Consider the following 18,477-nt stretch of genomic DNA (forward strand, 5'->3'; position numbering starts at 1 on the left):
AGTGGAGTCACGTAGAAGCAGAGAGGACTCCCTGTCTGATCTCTTTCCTGTGGAGACCACAGGCCTGGTTGTTCGAGACTCCCTGTGACCCTGGTACTCCAAGGTCATCCGTCCTGGCCTGTCCCCTCTGAGCCTGCACCACATTTCACAGAACACAGAGCACGGTGGTCGGCTCTCACTGTGGCCTCCCGCCCAGCCACCCCAGAGCCTGGTAGCCCAGAGCGCGCACCTTTTCGTCCTTCTGATACTTGCTCCACACGTCCTTGGTGAGGCCCCCCGAGGCCCCCGGGGGCCGGGCGGGCGGGACGATGTTGTGATGCACCAGCGCTGACAGGTGAGTGCGCACGGTGGACAGGTGGCGGCAGTAGGCCAGCCCTGTGGGGGCAGTGGAGCCGGGAGGCTGTGACCCTGTCCCGGTGCCCGCCCCCGCCCCCGCCCCGGTGGCCCCACCTCACCCCACACTCACAGCCGTAGAAGGCCCGGGACACGATCTGCCTCTTCATGCTCTCACACAGCAGCCTGAGGGGCAACCTGTGGGATCAGCCTGACTCAGGGCTGCTTCTCTGGCGGGACGAGTGAGAACGGAGGATCTTCGGGCTCAGGGGGCAGGTGAGGGGCTTGGGTGGTGCAGGGAGCAGGATCTACAGCCCGGGAACATGTCAAGGGCTCCCTGGCTTTGCCAGCTACTCTGGGTAGAGCTGCTGGGGGCCCAGCCTGGTCCCCAACCACCCCAGGGATCTTGGTCAACTAACTTTGCGTTAGTACATCTTGGTGTCCTTGTGTGAGAATGGAGAGAGCCATCTGAGGGTCAACAGACGTAACAGGGTTAGGATGAAGTTACAGGTAAAAATGCAGCTAGTGAAACCATCAAGGGTGGGCACATGGCCCTCTCACAAAGGCCACACACACACTGTTCCTGGTAACAAAGCAAATGCCCAGACACCTGCTGAAGCATCCTCAGACGTCGGCATGACGGCGGGATCCAGGTCCACCCTGGGAAGAGGAGCTCCAGATACCAAGCACCCGCCCGGTGCCAGGCACAACTCTGGGCACTCATGTGCATTGTACACCTCATTCAGTGCTCATAGGCACCTTAGGGAACAGCAGGTATTATCACCATTTCACAGATGAGGACACTGAGGCTCAGAAACATAGGAGCTCAGAGAGACTCAGTGACTTGGCAGAGCCACGTGGGGAATAAAAGTGAGATTAGAACCCAGGTGTGTCCAACTCAAGACCACCCCGTGTCACGCAAGTGACATGGGCCCAGACCGACACACGCACTCAGACGCGCAGGCCCACTCACCGGTCAGGTACACAGCTGCAGTGGCTGGGGGGCGCATAGGGGGAGCTGCTGGTGGAGCAGGAGAGGCAGGAGAAGCCCTGGCTGCACAGGGGCTGTAGATGCCAGGCTGGCAGGCTGGGCCCAAAGCCCTGCATCTCGATCATGTCGCCAGCATCTGAGGGCGGGAAGGGGGCCACGGTCAGGGCCTGGCCGGTCTCCTCCCCCAAGCACCCTGCAGCATGCCCACCTCTGTGCCCAGAGCTGCAGCATGAAGTCGCCCTTCGGTGGAAAACCACAGGGGTGGTGCCTGCCTGGCCCAGGGTCCAGAGCCCAGAGATGGAGGTGGTGGACAGAGAGAGAGGGTGCCTGACTCTTCCCACCTGGACTTTCTGAGCGCGATTCGGTACTTTCACTGAGTCATGGATGACTGTGCTATGAGCGATGGGATAGACACTTGTTTTTCTAGAGGGAGGAGAAAGAAAGAGAAGGAACAAGAAAAGCCTGAGCTCTCTGAAATGCTGCCAGCTGGCTGGCCTGCCAGGATTCAGCCTGGTCCTCTTAAGCAAACTCTCGGATTTGCAGGAAGATGCCTGGAACACTGCAATCTCTGAACATTCCCATGCCATGAGTCTCCGCTGATCAAAGTCCCTGAAGGACCTCTGAGCCACCAGTCCTGGTCCACGGACCTCATCCCTCTGAGGGTTCTAGATCTCGTGGCCAGTGGCTGACGAGGAGTGGTGCACCCTGCCTGGGCAGGTGCCCCTGCTGCCAGCTCAGCAGCGGGCGAGTTCTCCATCCCTGCCCAGCCTGACTGCCCTCGGTTCAGTGGCCTCCTGCAAACACATAGGTGAGCTGGCAGGAAGGGAAAAGCTCCCACACAGTTCCGCCACCCAGAAGAACGTGCTGCAGAAGACAGCTCCTTGGACATGTTTCCACCACCGCAGACCAAGCCTCCTCAGCCGGCCCAGCTAGTCTGAATCAGAACTCAAGATCTTTGAGAGCTTCAAGGGCCCACGTGGGGCAGGCACTGCTCGTTGAAGGGTGGTGGTTGGGGGGGACTCTGGCAGGTCCGGTGAGCCACAAAGATGAAGCAGAGTCATGAGGGCAGAAAGGGAAAGGACCAGGAAAAGCCACCATTGGAGAGGGAAAGGACTGAGAAGCCTGAAGAAGATAAGGAGAGAGAGAGGGAGAGTGCTGTGTGTGTGTGTGATAAAGAGACTTCATTCAAGCAGTCGTTTCTTTCTGCACATTACAGCCTGGGTCCTAGGCTGCTGTGAGTCTGGGGCAGACTCCAGCTCTGGGCGTGCTCTGGCAGGCAGGACTAAGCTGACCCCCTCCAGTCCCCTCAGAGGCGGCCCTGTCTGGGTCCCGGGGGCTCTCTTTCCAGATCCATAGCTGGGATTTTTTGATATCTGGCCCTTCAGCTCCACCCGGAGGCAAATTAAGGGAACGCTCTGGGTGTGGGGAGGGGGCTGCGGCTCTGAGAGGGAGGGGTGCAAGCCATGCTAGATTTTGGGAAGAAGGAGGGGGGGACAAATGCAGGTGGGATGCGGCAGGAGCCCAGATCAGGCCCCTGCGGCAGGCAGGCAGGAGAGAGGCCCGTGGTGGGGGGAGGCAGGGGAGGGGTGGCAGAGGGCCCAGCCAGGTAGGCAGCAGCAGGTGGGCAGGCGGGGTGTGGGGGTGTGCCAGGTGTAGAGGGTGGGCACACAGGAAAATGAGCTCATGCCCAGAAAGCAGGGCCCACCCAAGGCAAGTGTCCTGGGTCAATGCTCTTCACCTTAATTCTCCAGGAAGGAGCTGAGCCAGCCAGCATTGAACACTGCATCTCTGAATTAACCCAGTGCAGACAGCCGGAGCTCTGGAGTGACTGGGCAAGGGGCAGCAGGCTAGACGGGGAGGGTCTGCTGGGCCAGCTTTGACTCTGACTCTCTCCTCCGAGCATGAGGAAAGTTTGAAGCGAAACAATTAGGGTGGTCGAACCCCACAGCCCCTAAGATTCCGAGTGAAAGGTGCCTGGCCTGGAGCAGAATTAGAGTGAACAGCATCTCTGCTCGGTGGGGAGGCAGCCCGGGGAGGAGGGGGGAGGGAGGGGGAGGGAGGGGAGGGTCTGGACCCCGCCACTTGATTCACATGCACAAGTCAAGCATGTCGCAGGCCTGGAAAGCAACGGCTAGCAGAACGGACTCAACAGTGTTGTCATTATGGACTGGAGTGGAGGTGGGGCTCCCATACCATCGCCCCAGTCACCTGATGACACTGCTCACACCCCTCCTCCCCTTTCTCAAGGGCTGGAGTCGGGGGCTGTACACTGGGTTGGCTTGACCCCTGAGTTCCCCAAGAGTATGCTCAGACAAGCCCCCTTGCCCCTGGACCCTCTGAGTTTCTCTGATCTTGGGGGCCTCAGTTCTCAGAGCATCCAGGGATGGCTTCCTCATCTCCACAACCACCAAACAGGGGCTCTACCGGGACACCCCCAGCCTTCAGCCTGACTACCGTTTGTGGGGTGGGAAGGGGCTCCCCGACTCTCCTCACTTAGCCTTCCCACACTGCTCCAAGTCAGCTAACCTGGAAGTGAGCATCAGCACCAAGCACAGGTCTGCAAGGAAAGTCCAAGTGGCAGGCCAAGTGCAGGCGACCAACGTGGGGAGTGAGGTCCCCAGTTCCTACCAGCTGGCCTGGAGGGGTTCCCACTGGAGGGCTGGCAGAGGGGGCAGGCGCAAGGGCAGGGACGTGGTGGGTAAGGGGGCAGCCGGGGCTGGGCTGAGGGTGTGCCAGGCGTGTTCTAGGCTATGGACTGGGTTTCCCGTTACAGGCGTGGCGGCCAAGCTCAGGAACTGGATTCTTTGGTAGAATTTTGTATAAGGAGAGTGTTGCATATTCCTGAATACCCTCTGTGAAAGTGGAAGTGAAAGTCGCTCAGTCATGTCCGACTCTTTGCGACCCCATGGACTAAACAGTCCATGGAATTCTCTAGGCCAGAACACTGGAGTGGGTAGCCTTTCCGTTCTCCAGGAGATCTTCCCAACTCAGGTACTGAACCCAGGTTTCTCACATTGCGGGTGGATTCTTTACCAGCTGAGCCACAAGGGAAAGCCCAAGAATACTGGTGTGGGTAGCCTATCCCTTTTCTAGCGGATCTTCCTGACCCAGGAATTGAACTGGTGTCTCCTGCATTGCAGGCGGATTCTTTACCAACTGAGCTATGAGGGAAGCCTCACATTCCCTGTGTAGGGGCAGGGAAACGGGAGAAGGAATTACTCTGTGGCTGGGGGGCGAGATAAATTAGGAGTTTGGGATTAACATATAAATATATTACTATCAGTAAGATAGATAAACAAGGACCTACAGTATAGCACAGGGGACTACAGTCGGTATTACAATAACCGATGATGAAAACTAATCTGAAAGAGAATAGATACATGTATAAAACTGAATCCCTTTGCTGTGTACCTGAAAGTAACACAACTTTGTACATTGTTTAAAAAATAAAAACAAATAAAAAGAATGGTAGGGAATTGTTCAAGTGCATACAGGGAGGCATAAACAAACAGGAAGATATTTTTGTAACAGTCTGCCTCACAAACGCTGTGTGTATGTGTGTGTACATTTCATAGAGATCTACTGACCTCAAAGCTCTGGCTATGCTGTCTGCAGGTGGACGTGACCATGAGTAGCAATCAAGCCCCCTGCAGCGGGAACAGAAGCAAAGGGTTCCACGTCTGCATTAAGGTCTGACGGAATAGAGACCGGCTGACTTTCATCCTGGACAATGGATTGTGTCAAGCTTCTTTTCCTACTTGTTGTATAAACCCCACCCTCATCTCCTAAAATGTTGGGGATTATATATTTAATCGGTCATTCTTAGAGAACAGAAAGGGCTTCCCAAGCGGAGCTAGTGGTAAAGAACTTGCCTGCCAATGAAGGAGACATGAGTCTCGGGTTCAATCCCTGAGTCAGGAAGATCCCTTGGAGGAGGGCATGGCAACCCACTCTAGTGTTCTTGCCTGGGGAATCCCCATGGAGAGAGGAGCCTGGCGGGCTATGGTCGGACATGACTGAAGTGACTTAGCACACGTGTGGAGTATAGAAAAGAGATAGAGATGAAGATTTTCCCACTAGTTCCTATATGAACACAATATATATTTTTAATGAAAAAAAAGAAGAAAGAAGTGAATCTGTGGCATGGGAATGCTTCCCCTCAGATCTGAGAGAGGGGGCCTCAGCCCTTCAGAACCAGTCTTACGTGACCTGGGCCTCACTGGTCCCCCGGCCAGTGCCTCTCCACCAGTCAAGCTCTGCCCCAAGAGGACTGGTGACCAGAGAAGCTGTGGGCACTGTCCTGTCATTTCCAGTAAAGGGGTCTTTGTAACCCTGGACTCAGGTCCCTGAGGGCGGGAACACAGCTGTCTGATATCTTTGACACAGATATTTCTAGATTTCATGCTAAAGTGCTAGCTGGGTCAGCTGAGCTCTGGGTCTCTCTCCATGGTGGCCCCAACCCATCCCCTGACCACAGGTGACTCCTGTCCCCATGAGCTGTCCAGCCCCTAGCCCTGCCGAGGAGGGGCCTGCTCTTCTGTTCTGTTTACGTTAAGTCGGGAGGCAGAGGCACGGCCCGTCTTTCCAGACAGTGGGAGAGAGAGAAAGACACTGTCTTGGGTTTATCAACATGATCTACCCCCGGAGCAGCGGGAGCAGGGCTCAGAGAGCCCTTCATTCCCAGGAGGGAACCAGATAATCAGACTTCCTACCAGGGAATCTCTAATCTCTTCCCTCTCAGGTGGGAAGCTTCCCCTCACAGGTTCGATGGGGAACCCAGAACCGGCTGCCCTTGGTCCTGTCGCTCTGGCTTGCGCCTCCTTCCACCCTCCCTGATCTGCATCCTGGGTGCAAGTCCTGTAATGCCAACACTGCCATCTGAGCCCCTGCGGTGGGTGGCACGTGGGCCCAGGGGGTTGGGGCGGGGTGGGAGGAAGGGGTGGATCAGGGAGACGGGGAGGGATAAAAACCTTTCATCGGATTGGGAGCTGTGAGGTTCCGCGAGCAGATCATTGAGAGCATCGCGTGTAGTTTATCCTCCTCTTCCTCATCATCGTCCACCGAGGCCGCGCGGCTGGCCGCTAGGTGGTGGTAGTTAATAGTGACTGCTCAAAGAGAACAGCAGAGACGCAAAGGCGTGAGGACCCTGGTCCCAGGGCAGGAGGGTCCGGACTCCCTCCTTACAGAGTCTGGGGTCGCCTTGAGCCTGCAGGGTGTGGAAGAGGGGACCGGAGAGCTTTTTGATGAGTTACTGGGGAAAGGATGGAAGAAAGTGAGGGCTGGGAGGCAGCTACAGAGCTCACTCTTGAAGGATGCCCTCTCTAGGAAGAACAGAAGAGAGAACTGATAGGGGTGGTCAGGGTAGTGAAAGATAGGGGCTCCCCAGCCCTGCACGGCTGAGGCCGGGCATGACTGTTGGCAGATGGATCCTCGTCATTCTTTGGCTTGTGTCATAGTCAGGCTGAACCACATCTGAACGTCACCCTAAAATCCCCCTCTTCAGACTGAAAATCCAACCTTCCCAGGCCTTTCCGGAGCTGCTCTCGAAGAGCCTGAGTCATGAGTCACCCCACTGGGCTTCTCTTCCTTGAGGTGACCGCAACTGGGAAACGACAAGACTTGAAGAGGGCAAGTGGAAGCTGCAACAGCTGAGCTGAGCAAGAGCCCGAGATTAAGTGCCAGGTCGGCAAACACGGCTGGCCAAAGCTGTGTCTCCTCCTCGACAGGCACACCTGGGAGGGGAGGGGCCCCACACCTCCTGCCCTCCACGCTGGTCGGGACCTCACGCTGTGGCTGAATGTTTGCAGTCTGCACAGTCTGTCCACTAATACAGAGACCACTGGTCAACAACTTGTTGGCATGAGTTAGCGCATTTTGGGAGCAGGTGGTCTGGCTGGCAAATACATGCTCTGGTCTGGCACACTCCCTGACCTTACCCCCACGCTCAGTGAGTCTGGCCGGGAGAAACCTGTGGGCAGTGCCCGATGCTCACGTGTCGGTGATGCTCACTGTGGTGCTCTGACCAGAAAGGGAGCATCGGTAGATGCTTGTGGATCAGCCACCTGGAGCCCAAAGGGGTTAAGTCCGGGGGCGCAAAACCCACGAGAGCCAAGCCGACTTTCAACTCCCGGCCTCCAGAGGCCCCTTGTAGCTCCAAACCTCACCCTAGATGCCCCCGACTCCCACTATTGCCTCCGCATCAGTAGCAGGTTGGGGGAGAGGCCTGGCTAGAGTAGAGTCAGGGAACAATTTGCACCCACAAACTGCCCACAAGGCAACGCTGACCCCCCACCCAGGCTTCCCTATGGGGGTCAGGCGGCAGGCTGAGGCGAAACGGAGAGCTCCCCACCTTCTATGTCTAGTCTCATCACATTTTTCCCCCGGGGTAGGGCATGAAAAGATGGCCAAGAGAATACTGAACAGTGACTTCTGAGCCAACAGACCTGGGGTTACGAAGTGAGGAGAAAACGGCTAGATAGACAAGAGGCTACTTCTCAGAGGGACGGTTTGTGGGTGGACAGGTCCCATGCGAGGCTGAGCGACAACCTGCCTGGGTCACCCTGGCCTGGGCAGCGGGCCCTGCCGGCCGCCCCCCACCCCGGCCCCAGGTGACACTGCACCCCCCACCACCCGGAGCCCCCCTCTCTTCCTCCTGAGAGAGGTTTGAGACACTCACTGTGCTCGTGTCTGTGGCCAGGGTAGATGATCCGGAACACGTAGTCGGTCGCTCGCCCTGTGCTCACATCCTCCGCGTCCACGGACCGCAGGCTGCTGCGCTTCCGTAGCCTGGGGAACACCTTCCCCTGTAGAGGTAGGGTGGGTGGTCAGCCTGCCCTGGGTGGGGTCTGATGCACGAGACCCCCAGGCTGCTGCAAAGAGCTCCATGTGGGGAAGGATGGGGGACTGGGGTGGGGGGGCAGGAGAGAACCCAGTCCCTACCTCCCTTCACCCGGAGGTACCTTCCCCTGCTGGGTCCAGAGTGGGGGCTCCAGCTGCCCTCGAGGCAGAAGGCCGTTCTCCAGGCAGGACAGGAAGGATAGCAGGTGGCCCCCTTGCGGGAAGTGCAGCGGGGGCCTCTGGATGCCGTCCTGGCTCACCAGCACGAGCGTGCCGCCGCTCTCTGGGGATAAACATGCACCAGTGAGGCTGGGGAGAGGGCTCGGAGCCAGGGGCCGGTGGGAGGGGCACAGGAGGTCCGTGGGCTGCGAGGCCTCTCTCCCCTCACCCCTGCGCCCAGCACAGGGGAGGCTCACTTTGCTGGTGGCAGTGGATGCACACGATCTGACTGAAGGGCACGACCAGGGCGTAGTCCCAGTAGACGCTGCGGAGGAATCAGATTGGTGTTACTGTGCCCCAAGACCTGTCACCCCGCCAAGACGCCGTGAGACTATCCAGAGGATAGCGTGACTGTGGCTGAGAAGCAACCTCGGCCAGCCATGTCTCCCGGGGCCCCATGCTATCCTTGTAGCAGAGAGCCTGGCAGTCGCAGCCGCCCAGAACTTGGCTCAGACAAACCTCTCCATGCCCAGGCCTGGCTCGGTCTGAGAGATTCCGGGAACCTCTCCAGGCAGCCTCTCCCTGCAATTCTTGGCGTCGGGTAAGAAGTGAGGTCTGCCCCCTGGAGCAGGCTGGGTCTCTCCATGCCCTCACCACCAGGGAGCAAGCCCCAACTCCCTTCCCTGACTCCTGGGAGGGGGTCTCAAAGCCCTCACCTCTTTTCCAGCTCAGAGTCCCCCAGAGTCCCATTCATGAGCTGGTTGGGGGTCCACTTCAGAGTGAGGCTCTCTGCAGACTGGTGGAGGGAGAGGTAGCCAGGGACAGCCTCCATGTCCTCCTTCTACAGACAGGAGACGCACAGAGGACAGAGAGGGTGAGGGCCTGAGAGGCTCCTGGGATGGCCTGTGGGAGAGGAGCTCCAGGTGGGTTCAGGGGAGGCCAGACTGGACCCATCACAGGGTCTGGGCCTGGGGACCTGGAGGAAGCAGGGGCGTCATGTGCCCCCTGCAGACGTGGGCACCTCCTTTCCCTGCCTGGCTGGGGCCACTGCCTCTGCCCCGTGAGCCTCTTGGCTAGCAGATGTGTCTGGGTCAGTCACACCCAGGCTGGGTGTTCCCCCTGCCTGTTGGCCACCATTCCTGCCCCCTGAAGGCCTGGTCTCAGTGGGCCGGAGCCGATGCCATCGTGGCTTGCGACAGCTCAAGGTTGGGCATGAGGTGCGTGAAATGAAGCCTCTGAAGGAAGGGCTGGATGTGGCTGGAGGTCTGGGCCCCTCAGGAAGAGGGAGAGGTGGGGGGCGTTCGGCTCCCCTACCGGCTGCACCAGCACGTTGTTCTTGCCGTAGAGCAGCCGGGCCCTGGAGTTCTGGTGCAGCGACTCCACGTACTCGCGGGCGCAGGCGGCAAGCCTGTCTTCCGACGCACTGCCGCTTGAGTGTCGCTTACGGATCTGCGCACAAAGTCATGGCTTGGCCCCCGGTCCAGGGAGGTCAGCGTGGGGGCCAAGGACCCCGAGAGTCCTTCCTGTCCCCAGTTTGCCCTCGGCCTTGGACCAGCTCTGTGCGCCTGGCATTTATGTAAGAGCCAGTGCAGGGAAGGCTCTCCCGCGCTGGCCGCTACCGCCTGTATCTACCAGGAGCACACAGGCTGGCTGCCCTCACCACAGGCCCGGGGGCCCATCCTGGGTGAGCACGGGGTGGGAAGAGGGACACCTACTCCTAGGGCTGGGCGCTTCGCAGGGGAGTCCTGGCGATGCGGGGGACCCCGGATACGGTGTCTCTGGACCAGCTCATCAGCAGAGGGGTCGGTCCAGTAGTGGTCGGCTGTTTTGAGCTTGGTATACTCCAAGGCACAGGGTCCCACTGTGGAGACAGGAACCACCAGCTCGGGGGTGGCCCCTTGGCACCTGCCCCGGAGCCACCGCTGTGGGCCAGCACAGGCCTCTCTGATCCCAGGCTTACCTAGAAGAGAGGCCAAGATGGGGCCAAACACAGGGTCTGCCAGTAATGCCTCCTTCTCGTAGTACTTGCTGCCAGGAAAGAAACAGACAGGGTGACCGCAGGGCCCCGGGCCTCCTTCCAGGACTGTCAAGCTCACCAAGGAGACATGTCCCCACCCAATCCATGTCCAGTAATCAAGCAGCAATGAGTCCACAAGGGCTGAGGTTTGTGGGTGGCCTGGGGTGGTCCCTGCTTTCAGGGTGCTACAGGGAATGGTGCATGCCTCGAGACCATGGTGGGCAGTCAGGCACCAGGGTGGGAGTGGGAAGCGGGTCTTAGGGAAGGGCAGTCACCTGCAGTTCTCCACCAGGTACTGCACGACCTTGTCCAGCACTTTCTCGATCAGCGCTGTGCGCACCCATATGTGCTTCAGGGCCTGCAGGCTGAGGGCTGGGGCCTTCCCGCTGGCAGAGCCCTGTCTCCGCAGGGTCTCCTGGTTGCCTGCCAAGGGTTTCCTGCAAAGAGATAGGTGGGCTCCAGGAGTGTGAGGGCTTGGGGGCAAGCCGCAATGCAGACTGGTGGCTCTGGGAGCCGAGTCTGGTGCCACAAGATGAGAACCCAGAGGACTGACCGGGAGGAGGGGTTGGAGATGAAAGGGCCACCCCCCCACCCCCACCACCACCCTTAGTCTGGTCCCTCACCCGAGAGGCCCTTGGAAATGGACCGAGCAAGAGGGAGGGGCGGGGCGGGGCCGGCCCAGGGCTCACCTGCCCTCCACTTGCTGCTGCAGCTCCTGCACCTTGTGGCAAATCTCCCCGGCCACTGGGCACGTCTTCCCCACCTTGGTGAACAGGGCTGCCATCTTGTCACTGCGCAGGAAGCCGGCAGCGCGGCGCCTCAGCTGATGCAGGAGGCAAGCCTCCACCGCACCTGGGCCACAGAGGGGACAGCAACTAGCCTAGGCAAGACAGCGAGGGGGAGAACACCCCCTCCCTCATATCTGTGGGGAGCACAGAGGCGAGGACTGCCCCGGGCGAGGACTGGGGGGTGCGGTTCAGGCTTAGGGCGGCCAGGGAGATACATCCCGACCTCCTCCCAAAGTGCTCCCACCCATGCCCCTGCTCCTGCCCGCCCAGGGTGGACCCCTGGGGGCTTTGACATGCCATTCCATCCCCGTCCCCTCCCGCCACCTGGCCTGGTGTGTCATGCCTCCTGTATGTGGCATCGTCCTGAGGCTTGGAGGACAAAGCTGCCAGGGCGGGTGGTATGGGTGACTCCACCCCTGCCCACGAGGGCAAGCGCGGACAGCACCCCCAGGACAGGGGACGGGAGCACACAGCCTGGCAGCCCTCCTGGAGAGCACCGATGATGCGGTTGCTAAGGAACGAGGCTCTGGAGAAGGAGCTGAAATATTGAGGAAGCCACTGCAGAGATCAGACCTGACAGCGGCCCTGAATTATTGATGAGCCCTGCGGGAGTGAGAGATTTCTCCTTCCCATGCAGGGAGGGCTTCCCTTCATTCATTCATATTTTTAGGGGCTAGGCCTACTCTCTCCATCTGGATGCTGCTTACAGCAGACAAGCTCCACAGGAAGCAAAGAAGGGCGTGGTGGGGGAGGGTGGGGAGCTGCCCTGGGCACAGACAGATGCTAAAAAGAAATTAGTGTGGAAGTACGGGGGAGGAAGGGGCTTGGCCATGACTGAGGCCAAGCTGATTGTTTTACAGCTGAGGAAGGAAAGGCCCTGAAAGGGGAAGAAGGCTGATTCGCATCACAAAGTGGCAGAGATGGGAGGAGGAGCCAGGGCCCCAGACATGGGCTGAGCCCCTTTCACCTCCTCCAGGTGCGTTGGGGGTGGGGGCTCACAGGTGGGAGGAGGTCTCTTGCCTCACGTGTTCTCCTTTCACAGGGACTGGGCTGGAGGTGGGCTTCCCAGGTGGCACTAGTGGTAAAGAATCTGTCTGCCAATGCAGGACACACAGTTCAGTTCAGTTCAGTTCAGCTCAGTCGCTCAGTCGTGTCCGACTCTTTGCGACCCCATGAATCGCAGCACGCCAGGCCTCCCTGTCCATCACCAACTCCCGGAGTTCACTCAGACTCATGTCCATTGAGTCAGTGATGCCATCCAGCCATCTCATCCTCTGTTGTCCCCTTCTCCTCCTGCCCCCAATCCCTCCCAGCATTAGGGTCTCTTCCAATGAGTCAACTCTTTGCATGAGGTGGCCAAAGTACTGGAGTTTCAGCTTCAGCATCATTCCTTCCAAAGAAATCCCAGGGCTGATCTCCTTCAGAATAGACTGGTTGGATCTCCTTGCAGCCCAAGGGACTCTCAACACACAGGTGGGTTCAATCCCCGATTTGGGACGGTCCCACATGCCTCAGAGCAACTAAGCCCGTGAGCCACAACTACTGAGCCTGCGTTCTAGAGCCTGGGAGCTGCAGCTACTGAAGCCAGCAGGTCCTAAGCCCGTGCTCCGAAACAAGAGGAGCCACACACCACAACGAGAGAGTAGCCCCTGTTCGCCGCAACCAGAGAGAAGCTCGTGTGGCAACAACAACCCAGCACAGCCAAAAACAAAAATAAAACTACATTTAAAAACAAACAAACAAACAACCTGCATCTTAAAAAAAAAAGAGAGAAACCTGCACTTCGGAAATAACCACTGAAAGCAGCGTCTGTCACCTAATTTCTGCCTTTACTGTTACGGTCACTGCTGTCCTGTAAGTTTTGGCTGTCTCTCGCACTGAGGTTGAGACATTTAGCGAGTCCCTAGGGCCAAACTGGAGGCCGGCCAGCTCAATGAGAGTGGTCCCAGGGGAGGGGAAGTTAGCATCCCTGCCCTCTCCTGGGAGTTCAGGCCTGGGAGACGCAGCCTTTCCCTCCTGCCACATGCATACATGTGTGAGCACGTGTGTACGCAGACAGGTGTATCTACAGGTGTCATGTATGTATGAGGCATGTGGGGGAATCTTCGCTTCGGAGTCACATGCCTCGCTCTGTGGTAGGTCCCTGGAGGTCCTACGTAGCCCTGGGGCAGGGAGCACAGATGAGTGGCCTTTTAGTCCTAGGCTCTTGGTCCTGCTGCAGCTACACGCCCACACCTGGAGGAAAGTGGCGACTGTTTCCCGGGGTGGCAGTGCCCGTTCAGAGAGGGAGAAAAACAGAGAGGAACAGGAACCAGAGTGGCAGCAGGCAGCACCAGTCCTGCAGGGGACCAAGCTCCTCAGTGATGTGACTAATTGCCAGGGTAATGAGTCATTAGCCTTCCTACCTTCCCCAGGCGACCGTCACATGGCACGCGCAAAGCCAGGCTGGGGAGCTGGGGATCCAAGCAGTGGCCTAGCCTCACCCAGCCTGCCAGGCAGCCTCTGGGCACGAGGCTGCGAGTTCTCTGGGAGTGGGCGGAGCCATGCCTCCATAATCATCGTGAGTAGGGAATGCTGAGAACAGCACACCCGGTGCCCCCACCCACCCTGTGGCCCTGAAGTGCCTCCTGTGAAACCCGGGCAAGGTGCCAGGCAACGTCTGCAGCAGGAGAAACCTCTCTCGCCTCTCTACCTTCCAAGCAAAGTAATCAACCCTCTGCCAAAGTAACACCCTCTGCCAGGTGTTCCTAGTCTGAGTCCCCAGGCTCCTCAGTCAGGACTTGTTAGACCACACTATGCCTCCCCCGTTCCCAAAGGAGTGAACCTCGCAGAGGAGAAGTGCGTGCGATGAAAGATGTTATCGTGTGCAGTGCGTAGGCAAAATGAGATCATAACACTTGTAATAATTGAGACTTACTCTCCTGAGAGGGTCTGTGGATGGGCTTCCGGACTTTCCAGGGAGCTCCTAACTTTGCACACAGAATCATCGGTCTGCTCCCACATGCATAGGTGGGTGGTTCTTTTCTGAATAAGGAATCCTTGACTTTTGGTTTCTAAAAGGGGTCTCTGACCCTAGAAAATTTTAAAACCCCGCTCTAAGACTTCTGGGTTGAGCAGAATCACAGACATGTCCACTGATTGACACTGGCAGAGATACAAGCACAAAGACCCGCCTGGTCCCTCTCCATGTACAGTGAACCCACACTCAGAGCAGCAGCTGCAGAGCCATCAGCAATAATGTCCACCTCTCCAGCTGTCCACACTCCCCAGGACGGCCTCTCACGGACCATTAGGCTCCCCTCCCCAGGGGAAAGGCCACACAGAAGCCTCTGGAGGAGAGGGCCCTGGCAAGGAGACACCCATCACAGCCAAATCACCAAGTCAGCTGAAACCATCCCCCTTCTGACAGAGCTGTCCTGGCCCTGGTCCCCCAGCAGTGACATGAAGGCTTCAGATACCAGGGCTCCTAGTACCACCCACAGCCATTCCGGATGCCCCCAAAGATGGGAAACACCATCCTGATAGTCGTTCGGCTCATTTCACGTAAGAAAAATACAGACTGATTAAGAACAAATCGACACTGTTACTGTTTTTGGTGACTGGTTGGGATAGAAGCATTTGGGTGAGTGAATTGAAGCAGAGAAACAGACATGACTCAACAAGCTGGATTCTCTCACTGCCCGCCTATGGTGGCCTTTGGAGCTGCGGTACCAGAGGGGCCCAGGGTACCCTCTCTACTCCGTCATCCTGCTCCACTGACAGCAAGGCTCAGGGAACTGCTGTCAGTGAGCCAGGATGAGAGTAGAGAGGGCACCCTGAAGCAACTTCGCACGCACACAGGCACGCATGCGGGCACAACACATTCGTACGGTGTAATTACAATGCCACTCTGAAAAGAGGGAGGATGCGCTCTAGGAACTCAGAACAGAAAAGTCTTTAAGAGACCTCTGGATGACAAAAAGGGTGGGGTAAACAAAAAACACAGTTTTTTTAAGATTAGGATAAAAAACTCTGGAAGGAGGCACAAGAAGCAATATAGTCTGATTTCTGAGCCAGGTTACTGATTCAAAATAATAATCATAATTGCATCATGAAAGGTTGCCAGAGATTCTCTCCATCCGGGAGGCGAATTGTTACACAACTCAGAAAGGCTCGGGATCTGTCCATGGGCACCCCACCCTTCACCGGCTCTCAGCAAGTAGGGTCTGCAGGTTGCTTTGGTTCCCCACTCTTACAGGAGCACCCAAGCTCTGCTTAGGGCAGCCACTGGTGATCTGAGCTGCACAGGGACCGAGAAACAATTTCGTGGGCTGAGAGAAGCTCTAGTGTCTCAGGAGCCCACAAGAACGGATTAAAGCGAGTGGGGCTTCTCTGGTGGTCCAGGGGTTAAGACTCCGCACTTGCACTTCAGTGGGTGTGGGTTCAGTTCCTGGTTGGGAACTAAGATCCCACGTGCCACGAAGCACAGCCAAAAAAAAAAAGAATGGACTAAAGCCATGGCTGCCCAGGAAACGCAGCAGTAGGGACTGAGAGGGGTCCTCAATCAGCCCTGGGTCCTCAGCAGCAGCCCCGGCTCTCATACGCACATCCACAACTAAACTGCGTTCAGCAGCCAAGGGGCCTGGACAAGCCCAGTAGAGTTACAGGGGGACCCACTGAACGGCCTTCCAAGGATGACGCTAGCTGGCTGAGGTGGAGGACAAGGTGTCCAGAGTTAGCACAGCCTGACGTGAAGGCTGGGCCCAAGGCTCCAAGGCGGGAGGGGTGGCTAACGGGAGGAGCAGGTGTGTTCAGTGTCCCGGCCCCTACCTCCGCCGGCTGCCATCTGTGCATCGGGCAGTTCAGCCTCCGAGTGAGGAGAGTTAAACAGGTGGCAGGTCTGGGGCCTGGAGTTTCGGTGGACTTGACTCAGAGCAGAATTTTTAAAAGTCTTGGAGGGCAGAACCAAGATTTCCAGGAGAGGAGCAACCCCCCTGGAGATAGAAGCCGGGGTAGGATGGGCGGCCTCCTTTCACGCGGTGGATAAAGTGGGCGGAGCAAAGAGGTGAGGCCTGCATCACAAGCCTCTCCCCTCCCCACTTCCCTCGCCGGCTATTTCCACCCAGGGATTTATAACAGCTGCCTCCACGCGGAATGAGCATTTCTATGGTAACGGGGGGTACATTTTCCCTCCGCCTGCACTGGTGATGCTGGCTGTTTGCTTCAGCTTTGTGTGTTGGGGGTGGGGGGTGGGGCGGGGGGTGGCATTCAGCCTTGTTCAAAACCCTAAAACAAGAAACAACTCTCCCATCCAGACTTTCACTGGGAGGAGACAGCCCTTCCCTGAGATTCAGGAATTACACAGGTGAAGGAAATGAGGTTCATCCCGCACATACCCATCTTCCTTGTCCCGCTGGGGATGCATGGCCAAGTCCATGTGCAGAGCTCACACTGGCTGCCCAGGGAGCCAGGCCAGTGCCAGCCACACCCAGCTCGGCAAGGGACCCACTGTCTCAAGGGCATCAATCCAGCAAATGTCCCTTCTCTTCCCTGTATCTTTCACTTTTCCCTATTAGATACTTTCCATTTGTATATAAGGGCTTGCCAGGTGGTGAAGTGGTAAAGAATCCACCTGCAATGCAGGAGATGCAGGAAGCCAGGGTTTGATCCTTGGGTCAGGAAGATTCCCTGGAGTAGGAAATGGCAACCCACTCCAGTATTCGAGCCTGAAAAATTCCATGGGGGGCTACAGTCCATGGGGTTGCAAAGAGTCAGACACCACTGAGTGACTAACACTTCCCAGTATTCTTGCCTGCAAAGTTCCACGGACAGGGGAGCTTGGCAGCCAGTGCATGGAGGTCACAAAGAGTCAGATGTGACTGAACACGCATGCATATTTGTAAATAAATATTCTCTATTTTCTTCAATTAAAAAAAATAAACCACCACCTCCCTTGGCCCTGTATCCCCACTTAGGTATTAAGCCACTTAGCTGCTCCCCTTTATGTAACCTCTCTCAAGAACCTGGTGTATGTGCCACACGGCTGGATGGCATGGTGACTGCTGTCACAGGTCATTTGGGGCTGTCTCCCTGGGAAGGGCTTGGTCTTGATCTCCAGGGAGAGGCTCCAGGTGCCCTTCCTCGGGGCCGTCTCCATAGGCAGCCTGAGAAGGCGGGACAGGGCGGGGAGGGTGGACATGTGCCACGGTCCCCACCCCCCTCCAGACAGGCGCGCCTCTGGCTCTGTCAAGGTCGAGGATTTCCCACGGGCACTGATGGATGGGGAGACAGAGCACCGAGAGCTTTTCTGTTGGGACAGGGGAGCTGCAAACACTCTTGTTTTTCTTACAAAACCAGCCTTCAGAGCCCGCCGCAGTGGTTGTGGTCAGCACTGAGGTTTCAGGCTTCCGGCTTTCCCTATAGAAGCTCCCTCATGGTGGTGCAGCGGGGTCCAGTGTCTTGGGTTTCTACCCCTTTTCCTCTTTTTGGAATTTCACCATGACAGGCCACTGCCCGACTGACCATCCTACCACCGGGCAGCCAGATGATGGCTGGTCTAGTGTGGGCTGTTGAAGACAAGAGAGGGTAAGGTTCGTGCCCTTCTTGTGTTTGCTCTCTAGAACTACCCTGGTCCCCGAGCCCAGACCCTATCTCTGGATTAGAAGACCAAGGATGGGAAGGGGAGGAAGCAGCCTCAGCCAATAATAGGTCCTTCCTGGTTCTAGCTGGGGGTCCAGGATCAGGGAGGACCCTTCAGAAACATCTGGTCCCTTCTCTTGTTCTCCCCACCTCCCCTGGGTACCGAGTCTAGACCATGAAGCCCCCACCGCTCACAGATGTGTGTACACGGCCTTGGGGACACAGCCTGGGTCAGTTTGGGAATAGGACTATCTCTGTGTGCTGAGTGAACACAATGTCATCAGTCTACAAGGCAAATTCAGTTATGAAAACTCAGTGACTAGCATGTAGTGCTGTGAAGTGAAAGTCGCTCGGTTGTGTCCGACTCTTTGCAACCGCATGGACTATACAGTCCATGGAATTCTCCAGGCCAGAATACTGGCGTGGGTACCGTTCCCTTCTCCAGGGATCTTCCCAACCCAGGGAGCGAACCCAGGTCTCCCACATTGCAGGCAAATTCTTTACCAGCTGAGCCACGAGGGAGCAGGACTTTAGACCCCTCCCTCCTGTATCCAACATCCAGGTCCAACACCCAGAGGGTGGGACAGATTTGCATACTTATTTGTGTCTTCTGTAGGCTTATATGCCCAGAATCCTATTTAAGGATGCCTTCAATACAGATGTGTTGAAATAAAAATATTTCCTGTAACTGCTAAGTCGCTTCAGTCATGTCCGACTCTGTGCGACCCCACAGA

The 18,477-nt window shown here is 57.3% G+C and overlaps 1 protein-coding gene across 7 annotated transcripts in view; it reads right to left on the bottom strand.

Moving 5' to 3' along the window:
• SGSM2 (small G protein signaling modulator 2) overlaps positions 1 to 18,477 on the bottom strand; it is a 38,733-nt gene that overhangs the window by 7,397 nt on the left and 12,859 nt on the right. For 5 of the 7 annotated variants that reach the window (XM_025280866.3, XM_025280864.3, XM_025280865.3 and 2 more), the window contains exons 3-15: positions 11,027 to 11,189; positions 10,613 to 10,774; positions 10,281 to 10,348; positions 10,036 to 10,181; positions 9,635 to 9,769; positions 9,037 to 9,161; positions 8,578 to 8,645; positions 8,284 to 8,444; positions 8,001 to 8,127; positions 6,295 to 6,429; positions 1,307 to 1,460; positions 467 to 531; positions 230 to 375 (exon numbers count right to left, since the gene is read on the bottom strand). In XM_025280866.3, coding sequence (XP_025136651.1) covers positions 230 to 375; positions 467 to 531; positions 1,307 to 1,460; positions 6,295 to 6,429; positions 8,001 to 8,127; positions 8,284 to 8,444; positions 8,578 to 8,645; positions 9,037 to 9,161; positions 9,635 to 9,769; positions 10,036 to 10,181; positions 10,281 to 10,348; positions 10,613 to 10,774; positions 11,027 to 11,189 — 1,655 coding nt within the window. Of the gene's footprint in view, positions 1 to 229; positions 376 to 466; positions 532 to 1,306; positions 1,461 to 6,294; positions 6,430 to 8,000; positions 8,128 to 8,283; positions 8,445 to 8,577; positions 8,646 to 9,036; positions 9,162 to 9,634; positions 9,770 to 10,035; positions 10,182 to 10,280; positions 10,349 to 10,612; positions 10,775 to 11,026; positions 11,190 to 15,934; positions 16,268 to 18,477 lie in introns of those variants that run through there. The other 2 variants (XM_044939459.2, XM_006079747.4) reach the window with 2 other exon arrangements.

This window comes from Bubalus bubalis, chromosome 3 (genome assembly GCF_019923935.1).
Source record: "Bubalus bubalis isolate 160015118507 breed Murrah chromosome 3, NDDB_SH_1, whole genome shotgun sequence".
NCBI classification, from domain to species: domain Eukaryota; kingdom Metazoa; phylum Chordata; class Mammalia; order Artiodactyla; family Bovidae; genus Bubalus; species Bubalus bubalis.